Genomic DNA, 23,378 nt, shown 5'->3' with positions numbered 1-23,378 from the left:
AGCAACCTGTTGCAAACCTCTTTTAAGTTGTGTCTCTTCCTAAAAAACAGAAATGTCCAAAGGACGAACAGGGACGAACGATTATCAACTGTGTGTTAGATCTGACAAACTTTTTATGAATTATGAACAACGCCATAGAACGTTACTTACTTAAATGCAACTTAAGTTAATTATTCCAGAGCTTTTAAACAAAAGTGGATATTTAATTAATGTTAACGGTTATTAGGTATTATTTTTATTGCGCATATTGAATACAATTCGGTTATGCTTACAAGTTGTTGTTTTCAAATGAAAACCATACGACAGCGACATATGCTCTTAACTATCGGATGTCACTTGTCATACCTACTAAAAATGCAGATATGTTCTGTCGTCACGAACAGTACCTAGGTAATGCCTGCAGTGCGGTATTTGTGCATATTGAGCTTTCACGGTAATTTGCTGAGTTATGGACTATCTACCTCAGTATTAGCACGATACCGAATACACGAACATGGTTCCCAGTCCCAGTACACGGTACCGCATAGATGCCGCATAGAAAACGTAATTCAAGACCAAAAAAAGTAAGACAGTGTTGCCATTGCAATAATTTGTTTCTAAAATTGTAAATTCCTTTTGATAAATAATCACGCTAAGATAATTTATTAATTAGTAATTTTACTCCTACTATTTAAAAAAGTACTTTTATTTATTTATTTGTACATAAATACAAGACGCGCTAGTAAAAAAGTGGCAACATTTCTTACTTTTTTTGGTCTTGAATTACGTTTTGCAGTATAGCTGATATTAGGTATTTGTTTACATACTATCTTCAGGGATCAAGGTACGTAATTTAATGCTACGATTTCAATATGGCAAACCTAGGAGCAAAATTCTTTTTACTTTTTGGTAATTCACGTTAAATTAATTCAAAATTTGTAGTCGCAGATTTGACAGCCTAGTACAGTCGTCAATAGATATATCTAAGAGCGGCCAAGGTGCTAAAAAATATCTAAACACGCACTATAACGCCTTGACAACAGTAGAGGCGTGTTCAGATATTTGTGAACACCTTGGCTGCTACGATGTATCTGATGACGACTGTTAGTACACTGCTCCACATCACACGAGGTAACTGTTGTCAAGGGGCTGTCCATAAATTACGTCATCGATTTTTGACGATTTTTGACCCCTATAATCATCCAAAATTCATGCTTCAAATTACCCAATTTCCTCCTACTTCATGCTACCGTCATCCGATGTCCAGACCCCCCCCCTAATTTGAAATGACGTAATTTATGAATAGCCCCCAAGCGGTAAAATTCAAAGTACTTTACTGTTAACAGTCGAGTTACTACAAAACGTATGACGTGTCGTACCTACAGCTTTTAAATCCGTCTGAGTACTTTGCAAAATCTTAACTCAGTAATAATAAGAATTATTTTGCCTATGCAACCACTCAAACCATTTACATGTCCGCTACCATCATAATACTTAATTCAAAATGAGCCTTGGTATGCGCGTTTCTAGAAGCACTAAACTAGATAATATACTGTGAAGATTGATAGCGGATGTGTTTTTGCGCCAAAGCTATGCGTGTTGGCAGACGTGGCCAGAATAATTATCTATTGTTTACAGTTATATTATTGAACTGTTATGTACAGTCGAACGGAGTGTTTACAATACAATGATACAATGTCGATGTTAAAACGTAGTTCCCTAGAATTGATTAAAAAAGGGTGAACTTTTTTTTAATATTATGAATGGGCTTACTCATGGCCAGGCGTAGACGTGGTCTACGATGGAGCGAGTGGATTTTTCTCATAAAAATTCTTCTAACGTGCCTATTCAAATATTGTATCTTTACCCTTAGGGTGCAAGGATATTAGGCTCCCAAACCAACAAGATTCTCTCATCGCAATACATTATAGCATCGAATAACAGCGTTCTTACATTGTCCGATCACATATCATATGTAGGATCCCACTTATACTCTTACGTATACGTAGGATATTATAGGTACGCACGCAAACAAAAATTATCGGTCCGACATGTCTGAAATTATCGGAAGTGCCAATCCGATATCGGATGTCGGATGACCCCTATAAGAAAGACAGTTGTTAGAGACTGCCCTGTTTGTCCTATGTGGCTTAAAGTTCGTCTTTCTTAAGAGGTACCTATTTTTTTTACATAATAATTTCCTAAATGAATAAATAAATAAAGAAAAACACATATTTCATACATTTTACTTCCATCCGATATCCGATGTCGGGTCGGGCAATGTGAAAACGCTCTTAGGCTCCGGTTTGGTGTCAGACCAATAATTTCGTTAGCTCCGACTCCGATATTAATGTACAAAGATAACATACGACTTTGTTTATCAAACATACTTGTTTTTATAAGAAAAAAGGCATCGGGTTACTTGATATTGAATATAAGACAATGGTGCTCTGACAAAACAGAGCCAGTTTCATTACATTAAGGGTTCCGTGGTTCGCTGATTTTGCTAGTAAAGCAAATTTATCACGGGTCAGGACGATTTTATGCAATGGAATATATTTTTAATAAAAAATATGACACTTGAAACAATGACAAATGAGTCCCTTAACTTCAAACTCGGTTAAATCCATCTGTCAGATTATGCGATGTTGTTAGAAAAGGTAGGTAGTCTAGTAGTCTATTTGCTGAGAGGGTCGAATGGATTTACCCGAGTTTGAAGTTAAGCGACACAAATTTCCTTAATCCTAGTAAAATTAATTACTAAAGGCAATTTAGCAATTAAGGCCTACGAGTATTATTTCACCTCATTTACTAAATTCCGATATCTAAATTTATCACGTGATTAATGTACAATTGTAAATTTTAATGGCGTAAAATATCAACCAAAACGTAAAACAGATTGAACTACTTCTCACACTGATACTGCCGTATTCGAACTTCAAGATATTCACAAGAGACGACACGTACTAGATCCATTCTGGATACGTTATAATTTTGATATCAACTAGTTCTCTTTTGCAGCGCGATTCGGGCAACCAATGTCACTTTTACGTTAGATAGAGTAAGATTCTATTAGGTGTGAATTGGATCTCTAAGTAATATTCTGTGGAAATCGTTCAAGAGTATCTCCAGAATCGCGCAAATGTCAAATTTGACAGATTAGATCTTAAACATATCGTTATCGTATCTTGGTGATGTCTAAAAGATATCTAATAGATGTCTATTTCAAAATCCAAATCGGGCCCGTAGAACTCTTAAAAAAATCTCGTCTTGGCGGAAATGCGAGTTGTAGTCATTTTATTTTCCATAACCGTCTATATACAAAGAGGGCAATGTCTTTATCAATGCGCTTATTATTCGGGTGGATAAATATTTAGAAGGACATTTGCAATACCCAGAAATCCGTGGAACTGGTACTTTAGTTTGCATGCAAACATGAATTCTTTGGTGTGTCTCGCTTACAATGAAACATTTACATACGTATTACGCCACATAACTTCATATTGGCCCATTCTTTTCTTCTTTAGGTGTATTACACTATTTGAATTGAATGTGATATCACCTGTGTCTGTGTCTATAGTGATATTATAAACTCCTGTTGTTTGTAGGTATGTGAAACGCTTAATATAAAGAAATTTTAGTGCTATAACAGTCGGGTAAAAAGTGAACATATTAAATCGAAAATTGCATTCAAAATAACTAAATTAAGTATGTTAATTGAAATAGAAAAAAGTCTCCTATTCCACTGTATTTTAAATCTTCAATTTAACAAATCAAAATTGCATTTTAAGTCTTGGCGTTTTAATTTGGGTGGTCAAAGAATAAATCTGAAAATTGACAATCTGAAAAGCTTATAATATATGTAGGTATGTATAGTTACATAGGTATATAAATCCTATATAAATTGATTAAAATACAAAGCTTTAGGTATATGTAACCAAAGACAACGAACTGCAGACCTAGTTGCAATCCCTTTCACAATAGGCTATCTCAGGATATTTGCATCTATCTAATATGACCTCTTGAAAGCACAGCTTAGTACGGATAAAAACCTATCTGATGATCACCCGTGCGCAACTAATTAGGTAAATGTAAGAGTGACATTCCATTTCCAACTGCAGCTGCAATACTGTTCATTTTACTATGGAAACGCGTCGCTGTCATTGTCAATTTCCATAGTAAAATGAACAGTATTGCAGCTGCAGTTGGAAATGGAATGTCACTCTAAATCGCACGTTTCGTTAATTTAAACCGCGAAAAAGGAAGAGAAGTGGTTACGATACGGTGAACAATGAAAAATTATTGTCTATAGGTAAATGGCATGTGTATGGATAAATAAATAAGATCGCTTCTCTTCACATAAGAAGGTATAAAGTTACCCACTCGTATCTTTAATATGACATAAAAATTTACAGTTAGATACATTTGTCATACGTCTGAATCACGCTTATTCTTAATAAGGGAGATACAGTAATAAAATAGGTAGGTACCTACTTCAATAAAAATATAGATATAAGGTGTTAAAATTTTAACGACTTTTAAGAACGGGCGAAACTTAATCTTCCCAAAAAACGACTGCTCAAAAAAAGAGTTGTATGGTAAAGTTTATCGCTGGCGTAAGATATAAGTTGAAAAAGACGCTTAAGTCTGCCAAGGCTCTGAGAATTTTAAGTATTCATTTATAATACATTCTACATACTAGTCACTAAAACATAATAACAAATACTAATGCCCATTTTTAGCTATTCTATAAAACCTGTTCCGCTTCTCGAGCTTTTTCAACACGTCCAATGTCTTAGGAATAGAGCGGAAACGCCACAAAAACTGCCAATTGCTGGCACACCGGCCTGAACAAGGGATATTATTCAACTACCTTCCAAACTCACCAACTCATAATATCCAGTTCAACTACGATCCCCAATCGTGTATAGTTGTTAATGATCTCGACGCCTCACTGTAATGGTTTGACTGAGAGATGGGAATATCGGTCAGAACAAGATCGGAGATCATTATCCACTTACAGGGAGGAAGTTGAAAACCGCTCCGGTAAACGGGCCATTTTTGTTGGTTTAGGTTTAAAGAACTTTATTTTCTCAAAGAAATTACCTTTCACTTAATGAGAAAAAATTACATAAAATACAAGTATATTTATCTTAGAGCATCAAAAGAGCAGTTTATATGAGTAGGTAGGTACTCACTATTATATCTATATAATAAAAAAAAACTAATATTAAATACATACCTATAGCTATTAACTAAGCAATCATTACAATATACACAAGTTTAAACACAACTCAAGTTTAAGTGGGTATTCTGCAAAACGTAAGAGTTAACATAAAATACTTTAATTACCAGTCCACTGTTGCTAATCACTTAGTGCAAATTCTATGGTGTTCTAATTTCAACCTTATAAACGAAACGTTTAAATTTACAATTCTAAAAAATGCAGTTGAATGCATGAGCTTATCGCGCATTCTTCGTTGTCAAGTCCCAAACTCCCAGGGCCGGACTTAGATATTAGAAATTACGTATTGATGCAATTTACGTTTGTATAAATTAAAACTTTTGCATTCTTTTATACATTTTGGCAGTTTGTTATAGAATTGTGCCCCTTCGAAACTTATATTTTTCTTACCGCTTTTAGTTCGCGTCCATATGGGCCTTGAATGAGAATTTTAAAGTTGTTGTATTTGTTGGTAAAATTATGCTCATAAAACTTACTGTGCCCAAAAATACATTTATGACGCAAAAATTGCTTTAAAATATTAATTTTCGTGTACATACATACATACATATAATCACGCCTATTTCCCGGAAGGGTAGGCAGAGACCACAGATTTCGTATAAAAGCAAATATCCCAAATCCAATATTAAATTTACACGTAGGTATTCAACGTGTACCTAACCTTTATTCCTGTCTGCGTGAGTAATAGATCAAGCATTGAATAGTGGAATTTTCAAATGTTACGAATATCTCCGCTCATTTCACTATCTATAAATAAACAAAAATAAAACTCCAAGAGATTTAAAATCAGTTACAAAGTGTACGGTCGCAGTGGAATTGATTGTGGAGTTGGATTAAAATTAGATTAGATTTGAAATGAAGCCGAGACGGAGATTGTTGCAACTGCAATTAAACTTCAATTCAAATCGTAAATCCGTTTTCTTGTAGTTTTACAAGATGCTCAAGACATTTGAAACGGTAATTCTTTGAAACGAGTCAACTGTGATTTTAGTTTAGTTTACAAACGCAATTTTTCTCTTTTATTTTTATTTTATTAGGTAGATTTAGGATACATGGACTGAAAATAAGTCCTTACTTCCATTATTGTCTATTCAGACATCGCCAAAACCAACAACCGAAAAATGTGCTTTTGCCTAAAACAATTTTTTTTCTCCGGCTAATTAAAAATCGGACAGTGCCAGTTCCAAGGCATATTAAGTACCTAATTGTATTCTTTAGTATACAGCGAAACATAAACTTTATTAAAACTGTGTTTTTTTTATCAAAACTGCGGATTTATTGATTTCGATATAGATTTTTATGATATCACCCAAAGGTATTTATGACTTTAACAAAAAAGTGGCATTTACCAATTTAGCTTTAAAAACCCGACTTCTCTGGAACCCGTGTACGTGTAATTAAAATTCCGTGTGAACTAATCACTTGCCCAAAATGTACCAGAAACAGTTTACATTACATTCCAGTTTTTTTTGCTGCCACTTCCATAGTGAATTTATTTGCCGGTTTATAATGGAGTTCAAATGTGTTTTAATTTGATGCATTAAGTAGTGGGCGGTGGTTTTGATTAATAAAAAGGCCGTTTAGAACTTCTAAAGGATAAAGTGCTCAATTGGTGTTTAGGAGACATCTTATTGCAATGTCCTCCGGAAAATAGTAAGCTCAAACGTATTTTAAAACTTTCACATAATTTAAAACTTAACTCTCTCTCTCTTCTTTCCCCTGCCCTTATCCCACGTCATGTGGGGTCGGCACAACATGTTTTTCTCTTCCATTCTCCTCTGTCTTTCGTGTCCTCAGCACTCACTCCTTTCTCATATCCTCTTTCACACAATCCATCCAATCCAATTCATCCAATTTAAAACTTAACATAGGGTAATATTTAAAACGCGTTTCTTCATGTGAACTTTTGCATTTACGACTAGTTTGTTTAACTTTTTACCAGCAATTCGTTGTAGGTAACTAGGTACGTGTCTGAGGTCTTTAAGAATATCAGGCGTGAACTGAAAAATTATCAGTTTATCTCACTTTATAAGACTAACACGCGTATTCGGGAAACGAGATAATCACAAGATCTAGAAACGATATAGAGATCAACTAGATTTACATTAGATATCGACTAGATGTGACTTGGATATCTAAGTCATAACTTGTCGAAATCGTTCAAGAGGGCCTCCAGAATCGCGGAAACGTCAAATTTGACATATCTATCTTACAAATATCGTGGTGTCGTGACGCTCACAATCTTTTTAAGGGCCTAAAAAAAAGACTATTGGAAACCACGGGTGACTCTAGGGCTGGCTCATTCCTAGGCCAAAGAATAGGCATAGCTATTCAGCGTGGGAATGTAGCCAGCCTTATGGGCACCCTTCCGCAGGGGACAGATCTGGGGGACCTAAGGTAGGTGGGTAAGTTTTATTTATTTATTTTATTAGTTTTAGTTTTAATTTATTTAGTTTATACCTAATTTTAATAATAGTTTGTATAAGTTTTGTTATTGAATAAATTACCCTTTCTTACAAATATCTTTAAATTATCCATATCGTAACTTGTTTAGGTCTAGTAGAGATCTAATACATTTTCAGAATCGAGCCGTAATAAACATATCTAAGTGTCAATGACACGAAGTAGCGAGCAAATGGTTAATGTCATGTTACAACTTGGAAAGTAGGTAGTACTTTTACGTCTTCCAGTATATTATTATGTGGAGCGCACGCCGGTTCGTTCATTAATTTGTTCACAGTTGAAGTGCTAATGACAGATATCGGGTCTCATTCTCGCCAAGGGATAATTGTTCTTATGACAGTAATTTCACGAAATTGCTCTCCATTGGCAACCATAATTGTATGCCTTTACGCAGCGATTATTGGAATTAAAGTTTTTTTTTTATTATGGTATTGTTCCTTACTCGTTGGTGACACCTACACAATTTGGGATAAGTACGGCTTTGGCTTATCATCTGTTCCCTAAAATGTATATATGTACATACATACATATTATTGAAATAGTTAAAACGAGTTTGAAATAGTGATGATTCGACTATGCAAGAGCGATAGAAAGACAGATAACAAAATTTAGATTTTCGATGTCAGCGGTCTTTGCCGGCAAGCTTTGCCGTTTTTATCAGTCAGCGGGCCAATTTGCCATTAACCGTACCTACCTAATAGTTATCAAGAAAATCACCGCCATAGCTTGCATTGCCGTGGCAATACTTGTGTATTGCCACGGCACTCTACAGGGCGTCCCACGGCGATGCCACATGGAGGGAAAGTACCTTAAATATCATAGATAGCATATTTTGCTGAAAGAAGACTTCATTTTATTTTTAAAACTTAGTTAAATTGCATTCATACTTTTTTAATTTTCTTTTTTAAAAAATGTATGGAAAAAAATTATTGCGTCATTGGAGGAAAAGTACGTTAATTATTGTAAATGAACATCTTACTGAAAGAAGACATTATTTCGATTTAAAAAAACAAGTTGAATTGCATTTTAAATAATTTCATGGTTAAACCGGGAATCGAACCCGCTACACGAGAAAAAAAAAATACCTTGTACCAAAAAAATAATTCTCACATTGAAGCCTTTCGATCGGTATGACAAAGCTACAAGGTATTTTTTTTTCTCGTGTAGCGGGTTCGATTCCCGGTTTAACCATGAAATTATTTAAAATGCAATTCAACTTGTTTTTTTAAATCGAAATAATGTCTTCTTTCAGTCAGATGTTCATTTACAATAATTAAGGTACTTTTCCTCCAATGACGCGATCATTTTTATCCATACATTTTTTTTCAAAAAAAATTAAAAAAGTATGAATGCAATTTAACTAAGTTTTAAAAATAAAATGAAGTCTTCTTTCAGCAAAATATGCTATCTATGATATTTAAGGTACTTTCCCTCCATGTGGCATCGCCGTGGGACGCCCTGTATATTATATTTTTAGTTCTTAGGGAAGAACTTTGAATAAATTTATTCGGTTATTTTGTGAAAATGAAATATGAAACCAAAATTAAATACAATTTAATAAAAATTAAGATTTTAAAGTACACATTTTCAAATTTTTAATGTAAATAAAAATAAAAATCTCTGAGCTAGTATTTAAGGATGTATGATGTTAATCGAACGAGCGTCTACGGCCAAATAGGCTGAGTTTCAGTCCTCGCTGCCTGAGGAAGGGGTCCCGTTGGGTGGTCGCGTTGCGTTGTCAGCAGTTTGCAGACTTTGTAGCTAACACGGCCTCTCCTGACGTGCAGCGTCCTCGATGCAGTCCATGGGTTGTCCAGGCTCCGGCTCCTGGGCTGCTGCTGGGTCTGGGCTCTCGCCATCTGCGGAGTATAAGTACATACGTAAGTACAGTGATACATTGAATGTACTCTCCGCATGGAGCACATCGTGGTGTCTATTGAGCAATTCTCCTCTTCCGTCATTCATCTAGTTAATATACAGGCCATACAGGCCTTACTCGAAAATAGTCACATCGGTGCCACAGCGGGTCTTACACGATCTCAAACAGTATTCCGAAGCCTCAAGGGACTTACACGCGAATACGAACATCGATGCCACGGCGGGCCTTACACGATCACCAACAACAGTATTCCGAAGCCACGGCGGGCCTTACACGCGAATACGAACATCGATGCCACGGCGGGCCTTACACGATATCACGACGAAACAAATTATACAGTGAAGTAGCATAATATAATTTTGCCTTACCATTTCGTTTCTTACCAACTCCATGCAACTCAAGGGATTACAGATTTATCAGTTTCAGTTCACCAGTTAAGATTTGGATAGAAACTTCTTCTGTGCGTTGTCCCTGTTCCACTCATTTATAGAACTCCCAAATCCTTACAAACAATAACGCCTATTTTAACAGCAACTACAGGAACACACCTTCTGAAACAATCGACTAGGCTTTAAAACTGCCTCATTTGCTAAAACATCTTAAGCACTCAGCTAATGTCAGCTTATTTTTTTTTTCGTTCGGCCGACCTGACCTCTACTAATTGGTGCATTTGAAAACTCTAATTCGATATAGACTGGTCATATTTTTCATCAAAACGATTTCGACTGGCAAAGCATATTACTTTTTGGCAACCGGGTTTTTTAACCTAATTAGACCCCGCTGAATCCGAATTTGCCGGTTGCTCGATCGAAATCATGACCGGAAGTGAGATATTTGACATTAAAGGTCCCTTTTTTTAGTTTTTCGTAAATAACTCTTAAACGGAGGCGCATAGCAAAAAATGATCTATTACATAAGTAATCTGCATAAAATTGCCTACAAGAAAGATTCAGTACAATTTTTCGCTAGGATCAATATTCAAAGAGATATTAACGCGGGAAATTTAATTATAATCACTTCTAAGGTCCCTTTTTTTACTTTTTCGTAAATAACTCATAAACGGTGGCCAATATCAAAAAATGTTGTTAAACGATAATAATCTACACAAAATTTTGAACAAAACAGATTCAGTACACTTTTCGCAGGGATCAATATTTAAAAAGATAATAAAGAGGGAAAGTTCTAGTATAATGAATTCTAAGTTTCCTTGTTTTTATTTATTCGTTAATAATTTGAAAAGTATGACTCATAGCAAAAAAAATCTTATACCTAAATAATAAACATAAAATTTCCTACAAGAAACACGTAGAACACTTTTCGCTATGATCAATATTTAAAAAGACAAAGCAGCGGGTAAGTTAATTATAAATAATTTTAAAGTCCCTTTTTAGTTATTTGTAAATAACTCGTAAACGGTGTCCCATAACAAAATAGGTTTTTAAAAATAAATTATCTACATAAAATTTCCTCCAAAAAACATCTGGAACACTTTTCTCTAGGATCAATATTTAAAGCGATATTAATGGAAGAAAGTTAATTACAATCAGTTCACAGGTCACTTTTTATTAGTTTTTCGTAAATAACTCGTAAACGGTGGCCCTTTGCAAAATAATATTCTACATAAATATTAAACATAAAATTGTCCACAAAAAAGGTTCTGTACACTTTTTCGCTACGATCAATATTTAAAGAGGCATTAAAGGGGGTAAGTTCAATAATCAATAATAATGAATTTCCAAGTCCCTATTTTCAGGTTTTGGTAAATGGCTCGTAAACGGATAAATGGGGGGGGAATGGTCATTGTTTGGCTATGAGGGGGGGGGGCTTTATCTCCGAAACTACTGGGTTTACCTATAGATGACAGGAAGACCTATTAGAAATATGCAAGCAAGCGCGAGTCGCACATTACTTAGTTATTGAACGGGTTCTTAATGGCAATTCACTCGCGTTTCACATATAAAAATTACGTTGTTGAAATTTGGGTAATGTACGGAACCCTTGCAACGCGAGTCCGACTCGCGCTTGACCGGTTTTTTCCTTTTGAGGTACGGAACCCTAAAAACTAAAAAGAAGTGACATGTGTATTGATCGTAATGAACTTTCTTTCTTTAATATCGTTTCAAATATTTATCCCAGAGAAAAGTGTTCATTATGTTTTCGTAGAAAATTTTATGCCGATTTTTTATTTACAAGAACAATAAGGACTTATTTTGCTATGAGCCTTACTTTACGAGTCATTTACGAAAACCTAAAAATATGGACCTGGAAATTGATTATAATTAACTTACACCCTTTAATACCTCTTTAAATATTGAACGTAGCAAAAAAGTGTACAGAACCTTTTTTGTGGACAATTTTATGTTTAATATTTATGTAGAATATTATTTTGCAAAGGGCCACCGTTTACGAGTTATTTACGAAAAACTAATAAAAAGTGACCTGTGAACTGATTGTAATTAACTTTCTTCCATTAATATCGCTTTAAATATTGATCCTAGAGAAAAGTGTTCCAGATATTTTTTGGAGGAAATTTTATGTAGATAATTTATTTTTAAAAACCTATTTTGTTATGGGACACCGTTTACGAGTTATTTACAAATAACTAAAAAGGGACTTTAAAATTATTTATAATTAACTTACCCGCTGCTTTGTCTTTTTAAATATTGATCCTAGCGAAAAGTGTTCTACGTGTTTCTTGTAGGAAATTTTATGTTTATTATTTAGGTATAAGATTTTTTTTGCTATGAGTCATACTTTTCAAATTATTAACGAATAAATAAAAACAAGGAAACTTAGAATTCATTATACTAGAACTTTCCCTCTTTATTATCTTTTTAAATATTGATCCCTGCGAAAAGTGTACTGAATCTGTTTTGTTCAAAATTTTGTGTAGATTATTATCGTTTAACAACATTTTTTGATATTGGCCACCGTTTATGAGTTATTTACGAAAAGCTAAAAAAAGGGACCTCAGAAGTGATTATAATTAAATTTCCCGCGTTAATATCTCTTTGAATATTGATCCTAGCGAAAAATTGTACTGAATCTTTCTTGTAAGCAATTTTATGCAGATTACTCATGTAATAGAATATTTTTTGCTATGCGCCTCCGTTTAAGAGTTATTTACGAAAAACTAAAAAAAGGGACCTTTAATGTCAAATATCTCACTTCCGGTCATGATTTCGATCGAGCAACCGGCAAATTCGGATTCAGCGGGGTCTAATTAGGTCAAAAAGTAATATGATTTGCCAGTCGAATCAAGAAGGAGAGCGATTTTGAATTTTTATGTCTAGTCTAATAGTATGAAAATCGCTTTTCAGTAAAATTACGCAAAAACATTGTTTGTTAAAACTTTTCAAAGTAGAATCCATCAAAATACTAAGTAATAGCTCTTTATGGAAAATTGTATTGTTCAGTACCAATACAAACAACACTTATTTTCTGCTCTGATGTTATGCCAGTTAGTTATCAAAAACACGCAATGTTTTACTAAGAACACCGACGCATGCATGTTCACCTCTGTAAATCTGATAGCAGAAATAGATCTCAACAGTTTCAATAATCAACAACTTATATCAGTAACCATTTTGAATTAGTCCTACTATCATGCTAGACAGCTTAACTTGATTATCTGTTCGATCAGTCATTTTCTTTTTCATTGAAATCATACTCAGATTGCAAGATATTATGATCATAAACATCCAGAATCATCAACAATTAAACACAAAAATCATCTTGAGTAGGTATTTAACTCTTCGACAGGTATGTCATCAAAACTTTAAAATTCAACTTGAGTACCTAATACTTTTACTTTGATGCTCAATTTTGACCATTAAATTCTATTACTATTGACAATCTCATGCCAACATAACGCCCTCTCATTCCTAAGCAGTTGCTAAGGACTACTGTATAGCCTATGGACAATAGCATTTCATATGCGTGTGAATTTATTTTAAGATCTATTTTTAACCGGTAGGTAGGCACCTCACTATTAAGCTGAATCTCATCTATGTTTACATTTGTACACTTTGTTCCTCTACAGGAAGTAATCCGAGCATTTGTTTAAGTCAAACGTTTTTTTTTCATCTGCGAACAACAGCGTGTTGATTAAGTTTGAGCTGCGTAATCGGTTTGTTACAATGTGTTACATAGTTGACATGGGAACCATATACCAAATCAAGTAGGTAGATAAGTTTACTGAGATACACACGACGAATGTACTTGGTGTCTACTCCATACTGATGCATCTAGTATGTACGGGATGCACAGGAATATAACGTGAAGATACTAAAGATCAACCTCAAAACGAATATCACCAAAATTTATTGACGAAGTTACTGAACAATCGGATTGCATTTTATTACGCCTAAAAGCGTACATCTGAACTTTTCTCATAAAACAAATATTTAACAAACAAACTTTAATAGAGTTTTAAAATCGTTCCCCTTTCTTTTGAGTTCACCGTACTTAGGTAACAGTAAGAAATTAAAAATATAGGGACTTAATAGGTACTACAGTCTCAAACCGCAGTCAATCTCATTGGTAGGCTCATCATCAAGCAATTTCAGCTTTTAACTATATCTACAAACGCGACGAAACTACACATCGACTTGAACGAGAAACGCATTGCATTGCAACGTTGTTTTGACTTAGATGTCACTTATATATTTTGTAAAACGAACACACAACTCCAGTGGCAAACTTTAGACTATCTCTACTTAGTCTAAAATACTCCCAAAATACTCCTATCTTTTTCGCATCAATTTTATTTCTCTAACTCAGTGTTATATTTTTTTTTTAAACCAAACGTATTTAAGAACATTGTTATTATCACAATTTCTTTTTAAGGAACAGTACTCGTAGGTTCAGCCAGCCAGAATTTTTGAAACATTGTAGCTCTTGTTTAGATCACAATATGGTTGACAAACATTTAACTAATTAAGTACCATCTTGAGGCCTTTCTCTAGTACCTGATTTCTTGACTTTCGCTCTAGAGAAAAGAAATCATGAACATATTAGGTTTAAAACGCACCTTAAAATTTATAACATTTTCTACAAAAAAGCTAAAAATTTGTTAACTGCTTCTAAAAATGCGTAATTTTATTTTAGGACGAAATTAAACTTCAAGATCATAACATTCGCGATTCCGGGCTCGCACAGCCATCTCGCTCACGTTTACGCTCAGTGAGAGTGAAAGAATAAGAACTTAAGCCCACTGGGCCTTAACGGATAAATCAAAATGACATATGACAAGAACTCTACAATTGTTTTGTGATTCAACTTTACTTTTGTGACGGCTCCTCCATATTAGAGGTTACTGTAAGCCGCAATTGATCACGTTAAATGACAAAATACGCTTTTCAAAATAAGCATTCGTAAACAAAATTTCAAGTACTGGTTTCATACTAAGATGATGTACCTACATACATATTAGACGCTTACTCATCACATGTAAAACTTAGCTTGCAAAGTTAATGAGACTTGTGAGGTCTTACTTTGAATTTATAACTTCAATTGCAATGCGCACGAGCAATTATATCGTTTCATGTCACTAATTTTGCGAATACAAAATAAAACTTCGCATCTACATCACAAATACAGAGATCAACACAAAGATATTAATGATTTGATCTCACCGGGAGTAGGTCTCCATCTCCAATAAGACGCTCGATCATGTCCGCTGAAGTCACTCGCAGCGGCACAGCTCAGGATACTGTTGGCTGGTCCTCGAGGCACAGTCTGCCCGTCCTGGTCCACGCCAGGAACCACGTCACACAGGCTGGGGTGCTAGCACGCTCCTCCAGCGCCAGCGCCAGGGTGGTTCAGGATCACCGCCAAAGTTGCTTCCAATCCACCTATATTAGGGAAAGAAGCTGGCGAAGACGCGCGCTCTCACGAATATCGTTTTTCAATTCACATGAATTTACAACGCAAAATCTAATCAGAAATGGCAAAAAGCGGTTTCATAATGGCGTTCAATCCCTGCTTCTGATTTTAGTTCTTAGGGAAGAACTTTGAATAAATTTATTCGGTTATTTTGTGAAAATGAAATATGAAACCAAAATTAAATACAATTTAATAAAAATTAAGATTTTAAAGTACACATTTTCAAATTTTAAATGTAAATAAAAATAAAAATCTCTGAGCTAGTATTTAAGGATGTATGATGTTAATCGAACGAGCGTCTACGGCCAAATAGGCTGAGTTTCAGTCCTCGCTGCCTGAGGAAGGGGTCCCGTTGGGTGGTCGCGTTGCGTTGTCAGCAGTTTGCAGACTTTGTAGCTAACAATATAATCTGTGGCATTACGCTGAGTGGGGATCCTGTTTAGCATCTAGTTTGCGTTTGTTTTATAATATTGTAGTCAAATTACGATGTTATATAAATACATGTATTTTCTTTCTTTCTTTATACAATACAATATAATAAACAAATACGCAGTTGCGTCTCTTATACAGTATGTAAAGCTCTTATTTTTTCATCAAAAGCTGCAGTTCTCGTTTTTGGAATTTGACCGCTTTTATTATTCAAGAAGTCGTACATCACACATGGGACATTAATATGATTTATCCCCGAGATACGAGATACAATTGCAAACCGCGCCATCCAAGGTGCCTCGGTAACAGATGGAGCGTGGGATTTTTTGCTCGAAATGAGAGCGTGTTCGTTTAGGGACCCGTAATGAATTGTTGAAAAGTTCTTATTATTATTATTCAGAGCCGACTCTGTCCGACTGCTGGGCAAAGCCCTCTTCTTCCACTCGTCTCTGGTTACTGCTATACCTGGGCAGTCTCTCAAGAAAGAGTCCGTTATCCCGCCATCGCCGACGAGGTTACACTCGTGTGGGTCCCACTCTGTGGTTAACTTGGCCCACAAATCGTCCGGCATTCGGCAGACATGACCAGCCCCGTTCCATTTCAGTTCTTATAGTCTCAGAAAAAAAAGCCTTGAAATCACTTGGTTGTCAGTAAGGACTAGTTCTAATTTTAATCTTTATGACAGGAGCCTGGTATAAACTAGCGAGCGTTTGGTATATTTTGCCTTAAAACTGGGGTAAGGTAGATTCATGTTTGACATTGGCTGTTCGATGCAGCTTAATGGTTCAGTACCTACCATCGCCGTCAGCTATATCGTAGCTACCAAGGTACTCAGAAATATCTGAACATGTACTATAAAGTTTAGATACTTATTTGACTTTGAGGTTTTTTTTAGATAGGTACTTATTTGTGAACACCTTAGCCGCTCCGATGTATCTGATGGTAACTGTAAATGTCTTTGAAATGTCAAAAGCTGTATGTTTCAATCTGAGGTCTAAATCTCTGAATTCCATGTACGAGCAATGCGAACCAGAAATAATCACTTAAATCACGAGTTGCGGTACGGGGGAAACTCAACCACAAATGGCGCAAATGTGCATTTAATGTGGGTAAGTGGAGCAGTGACTGATGGTGTTGATGATCAAAATATGTAGAGCACTTCGTAGGTACTTTCCCTTTATCTTTGGTTTGAAGTAATATTATATCATATCATATGTCAAATGTAGATATGGCTATCATGCTCACATTTCATTGTAAAAGGAAAGAAAAACCAAGGAAAAGGTGTATTGACTGAATGAGAGATGATATGAAAAGATAGCAGGTGAATGATGAGATGACGAACGACCGAGAGGTCGGTATGGAGGAAAAAGACCCCAAGTGATGGGAAAAGGGCAAGTGAATGATGATAATGACGACTCATATTTCATTCTTAGAATGTTATAATATACGTACCTTTATCTATTAAGCGCTGGTGGCCTAGCGGTGAGAGCGTGCGACTTGCAATCTGGAGGTCGCGGGTTCAAACCCCGGCTCGTACCAATGAGTTTTTCGGAACTTATGTACGAAATATCATTTGATATTTACCAGTCGCTTTTCGGTGAAGGAAAACATCGTGAGGAAACCGGACTAGTCCCAATAAGGCCTAGTTTACCCTCTGGGTTGGAAGGTCAGATGGCAGTCGCTTTCGTAAAAACTAATGCCTACGTCAAATCATGGGATTAGTTGACAAGCGGGACCCCAGGCTCTCATGAGCCGTGGCGAAATGCCGGGATAACGCGAGGTTGAAGATCTATTAAATTATAAATTAGGTAATCGATAATATACAATATTGCGGAACCTTGGGAGTTCTTAACAGAGCGCGCTTTTCTGCGTATTTTCTGCAAACCTCTGCTTTGATTTAAAGTTCAAGCAAAAACTTGAATACTTATTGTAAGCGGAAGCTATATAAATAACTTAAAACTAACCGGTTTTGTCAAAATCAAAGCGATAAGCGCGTTTTTAACCAATTACGGTCAAACCAAAAGGGACGATGATTTTAGCAGTCTATGTGTCTATAAGTATGTGGTTTGTATGTCTCATGTGTTCACCGTAGCGTCGAAACTTTTAAGCCGATTTTGATAAATGGGCTGTCAGCTTGCACCTGAGTTGCGATTTGGCCTACATTTTGATCGATCCAAAAAAAAGAGTAGGTTCAAAAATCCGTAGTCTGATTCAAATTTATCAAAGTTTTTTGTCTTATCCCCCAAACTTTGACCCGTCTGTCGTCCGTTTTGAGTTCGTCAAATTTTAAGAAAAAAAATTCGCTCTTTGTTTTACACCCCTTCAATTCCACAATAAAAACATTTTACAGTGCCATCTCCGAATTCCACTTAGATTTATTCCGTATATTTTCACTGCCTTTTTATTATCATCCTGAAAGTAGAAAGGGGCATAAAGGGCTACGTTTTTGTTAGGCAAAAGGCTTACGTTGATTTTATAACTGTTCTGTTTTTGCATAAAACTCTCTTTGAAGCAAGATGTTTTTATGGAGGACTATTTGCCGTTCGGATTGGTCTTATTGGTTAGCAAATAGCGATTGAACGCAGGTAAATATTTAAGGGGTTTACGGGTCGATATGTTTACTTTTAACACGTGTTTTAGCAATTTGTTTGAGTTATTAATTTGAGATCACATTGTAAATATTCGCAGCTTATGAGTTTAGGTTCCAATTACTGGGAGCAATATTTTTTAATTAATATGTACATGTTTATATTATATCTGTATATGGATTGGGACAAAAGCAGGCTGGATATTATGTGTTGTTTGCGTAATTGATTTAAAGAAAAAAAGTATTTTTATAGTTAGTGTGGCGGAACTATTCTAGCTTCGTTCTGTATTAGTGAAAAATCGTTTTGGCCAATGAAACAAATACATATAACCTTCTTTACAATATATTAAATCCATTCACATCTATAAATACATTTGAAATGCAAACATCCAACTGTGAACAAGGAATAAAACATAAAACACCTAATTGAGAGTTGTGTGCGTATCTCAGTTTTATGGGACCAATGACTCGGACGAAAGGCGCCGAATTGTGACTAGTATGCTAATGGGCGTTTAGTCACCACTACTATGTGTTTATTACAAAAAAGACACGAATACATAACTATATTCTTTGGAAATGCACGCCTCCCTTTAAAATGTACTTTTTTAGAAAGCGTAATTAGACACGCAAGAGTAAAGGGACCTAAATTTAATTAAGTAGGCGTTGGTTGCATTGCAACGTAATGTGGTCTACATTACGTTGCAATTAGGTTTCCGATTGGTCTGTTACTTATTCTCGAAGACAGGTATGTACTTGCAAAAGCAAGCATTTTTCAAAACTTAATTATGACTCCTACATTGTTTTCCTCAACTTATTTACATTTTTGATTTTTCTCTACAATAGGTATAATAACAGTCAAATTCATGTCAATATATTCACAGTTAAGTTAATCCACAAATTTGACCATATGGACGCCATATCTTTAAAACAGGCCATTACCTCCTGCTGCCAGCCTCGTTATCCAATGTAATCACGAGTTAATACCCTAGTAGGGGCCTTACTCAGGAAATAATACCCGTTTAATGATTACATCCGCGTGTTATAATTTTTATTATCTTACATTAGTTGCGTATCATCAGGTTTTGGGGGCCATGTTTTAATTTAAGCGTATCAGTTCACTTTTTTACGGGATACAGGTTTTTTTCTCACAAGCCTCACCTTCAAATTCATTAACCCGTAATTTATTTGCTTTTATTTTTGTTTCAGGACTGATGAGCGAGCGAGTATAAAAGAAAAATGCGTCTGCAAACAGTGATCACGTTAGCTGCGATTTTGACATGTGACGCTAAGTTACCGACACATAAAAGCCACATTCAACCAAATGAATTGCCTCCAAATCCGACGCAAAACTCCCAAGCGCTGCGACTATTAGACGTCCAAGCGAAAAGTGCTAAAACTAGTAGAATTGTAAACGAATATAAGCCGAGGCATAGGCGAGATGTGTTCGATTCGAGAAGCTACAACGAATCTAGTTTAATATGGGCACATTCGGAGCGCCTAGATGAAAACGGGGATGTAGTGCTCCGATGGGTGAACTCAGATTCGAGTATCACCTTTAGGGTTGAGGCGCGCACCCGTGGCTATGTCGGGATCGGATTCAACTCTGCGAGAAACATGCGAGGGGCCGATTTACTCGTCGCCTGGGTTGACGATAGGAACAATCATGCGCATGTTTTGGTAAGTTTGCAATGTATCACCTTTATCCCACGTACTGTAGGTGGTTTATTAAGCGACAAGTCACAACACAATTCATCAAAGATGGCGTGAACTGATCGAATACCTAAGTGACTAAAGGTTGTCTGTCAAAATCTTTCCAAATTATTATTTATAGACGTTGGTTTTACCGAAATTATCTGACAATGATAAAATCAAACAAACAAATGACATCAATCATTGATAACTTCGTTTAGTGAATTCTATTAGCTCGCAATATAACGCAAAACGATATGACGCTGCGTTATTTAGACACTTTCAAGCGATAGGCACTTAAAAATCCGCGCAAGATTTGGATGGGCGTTATGATTCAAAAACTTACAATTTATCTCTAAAAAGGGCATATTCATATCGCCTAAATGTAAACAGTCATTAATACTCCAATATATATGTACTCAACTCAAATAATCAAGCACACGTTTTGGTAGGTAAAATGCACCTGTCGTCCCATTCCCACGGAGCTGGTGGTCGATTCAAGGATTATGTCGTAAAGTTTGTTTTGGGGTGATTAAACAGCGTGATGTACGTTTAATTAATACATATGTGTCGCTCGTTAACTTGTTCTGCTCCGAGATTATTTGTCTTACTACTCTACTCATAGTGAGTAAATTTGCACTAAGATCAGGCGTGGCTCACTCCGCGATTTCGTCGCTTTGCTACAGGTAGTTAAAAGTACATCCGTTCGACCCCAATTTTGGGGTTTGTCATAAGCCGCACGTGGCGCTGTCGCTACCTAGCGGCCATATCTATGCTGATCGTGACAGACGCGTTTTGTTGGAGAGTGAGTCTTCTGTATATACCTAGTACTATTATTTATTCTGTGCTAAGATTAAATATAATGTCCATTGGGGTGACTTCTAAAGCAGGGTAATCTTGAATATGAAATATCTACTAGATTAGAAGCAGTTTTTTATTTTAGTAACAGTATGCAAGATACCTAGGTAAGCGTTGTAATAGTGATACGAATCTACGGAGTATAATAAGAGTTGCTACAGTGTGAAGTGCTTCTAGTTTTATGGATATGTATTTGCTATTTTTAAAATTACCTCGCTTTCAAAATAATCCCAATGCCCCTTACGAGTAAAATGGTCTCGTATATCAAAAAAACAAACGCATTATAGAAATACATGCTTACTATCTCTACCTTACGTGACGTTGAATAACGAAGACAAATCATCGGACTCTGGCGAATCTGATAACTTAACGTAATCTGATATCTCCATAAAAGCTGTTCGACATCAAAATGTCTCTATCCTTTGAGAGAAACGAGCAACCGGGCCTACTAAGGTACAGTTGCTAAAATGATTTTGCCATCCTCACTCCGGAATATCATCTGTATGTTTGGAGGTATAAGGGTGTTTATGGAGCGCATTTTTTTTTCTAAAGGTACAAAAAGACAATGGTCTGCGGTTTCGTTAGGCATGTCAACGGCTGGGAATCGAACCGGAACGCTTGACGGCGCGTCTTGCCTCTTGTTTTACAAATTTGACATAATTTATACTTGCGCACTATGTCGTGCTACGCTAGTTTTCATAGCGGTAAAAGTGATGTTTTGGGCTACTTAGTATGTAATGTACCTATTAATTTGCTAAATGGTTTAATGACAGATGTGCGTAGTGCGAAGCGAAGTATAGCTAATTTACCAGCCATTTTAAGACATCAAAATCGTCAGATATACTAAACTACAAACATATGGCTACAACGCTCCTGAAGAAGTATGAATATGGTACACTTTGCATGGGAAATGAAATACAAAGTTACTTCTTTTTATTGCTTTTCAGTGTATTCGTACAGATTTAATGACATCACGTGGTTCGCGTTCGTGCGTAGCGTGCGCAGCAGGTTGTTTTTGTTTCAATTATATTTGCTGTCGAACAGATGTTACTTATGTGCAAGTTCAGAAAAATTACTAAGGTAAAGACAGTTCACTAAGCTTAGATCTAAATAGTTAGGTAGGTACTTACGTAAATTAGTAGAATGAAGTGTAAATTGCGAAATGACACACGTCAAAATTTCGTCGATCATCAGATCGCGGGCTCGTAAAGTGTTGAAGGAAGATGTATAATGTACTCTCGTGGACGTCAGCTGCCGCTACGTTGGTTGTAAGAAGTACAAGAGATTAGTCGCGCGTGCTTGCATTAGACTTCATTTGAACAAGTAGTTTGAGCTTCTGGTTTGTAGCAAATTCACGTAAATGCTGGATTTAAAATGTAATTGCATAAGCAAGGAAACAGTGCTTACTTACATATAAATTTTCACTCTAAGGTTCACAATGAACTGAACTAATTCCATTTCCCACCAGCACCTAAGTTTAAACAGTCCCAGGAGCTCCCCTGAGATTAAAACTTTGGAGATTAGAGACGCAGCAAGTTGCACGAATATTTGCATACGGAATGCACTATGCTAAGCTAAATTTATGCCAGATGCTAGTCTCGTCTGCCCTCAGACGTATTTGTACGTACATGTATGAACATACATATAATATGCGCATTTTCCTGGTTCCATTACACCTGCTCCACAAAAAGATCCCTATTTTTATTGTGGTTAACATTAAATATGTCTTTAGGTACATATATTTCTTAACATATGCAGCTGGTTTCTAACGATAGATACGAGAATAGGAAGCTTGTTGCCGGGGATGATTGTTGTTAGCTTTTATTACACGCTCATATACGACAACGAGCGAAGCGAGTATGTTAGTTACCTTGCAATTACGCGACACAGCCATTTGACATTAGACCCAAATATAACCAACAATGATTGCAATATAATTCCCATAACTTTGCCGTTGCGATTTACCAATCTCAGTCTACGTACTTAAATCACCCTACAAAGCGTTTCCAACTTCGATATGAATACAAAAGACAATGATACGATCCCATTAGAAATACAATGCTGTTCCGAAGTTTTAATCGGGCGGATACGGGGCCTTATTCCCATGGCTTACCTTTTGACTCCACCAATATAATTTGATCTACTTGTACGCGTTGCGAACCATAAAATAACCTGAAATCACAACAAAGGTCGTCAAATTTTTTTATAAATGAGCTGCTGTTGCTGTTGTCTTATAAAGATTATGCTGTGCTCAAATAATGATTTGTAGAAATAGAACATATTAGGCTAAAGGGATGAGGTATGTTCATGATAAGAAGCCGACATCCTCGCTCAGCGACGTAGGCCTTTATTCCTCAATAAAG

General features: G+C 35.9%; 1 protein-coding gene across 2 annotated transcripts in view; it reads left to right on the top strand.

The window, feature by feature from the left end:
• LOC134672388 (MOXD1 homolog 1-like) overlaps positions 1-23,378 on the top strand; it is an 82,125-nt gene that overhangs the window by 24,375 nt on the left and 34,372 nt on the right. Inside the window, exons 1-2 of one of the 2 annotated variants that reach the window (XM_063530262.1) lie at positions 16,893-16,986; positions 19,675-20,145. In XM_063530262.1, coding sequence (XP_063386332.1) covers positions 19,705-20,145 — 441 coding nt within the window. In that variant the 5' untranslated portion in view covers positions 16,893-16,986; positions 19,675-19,704. Of the gene's footprint in view, positions 1-16,892; positions 16,987-19,674; positions 20,146-23,378 lie in introns of those variants that run through there. The other variant, XM_063530261.1, reaches the window with a different exon arrangement.

This window comes from Cydia fagiglandana, chromosome 17 (assembly GCF_963556715.1).
Source record: "Cydia fagiglandana chromosome 17, ilCydFagi1.1, whole genome shotgun sequence".
Taxonomy (NCBI): domain Eukaryota; kingdom Metazoa; phylum Arthropoda; class Insecta; order Lepidoptera; family Tortricidae; genus Cydia; species Cydia fagiglandana.
The sequence above is the reverse complement of the archived record's forward strand: the minus strand, read 5'-3'. Positions and strand labels throughout refer to the sequence as shown.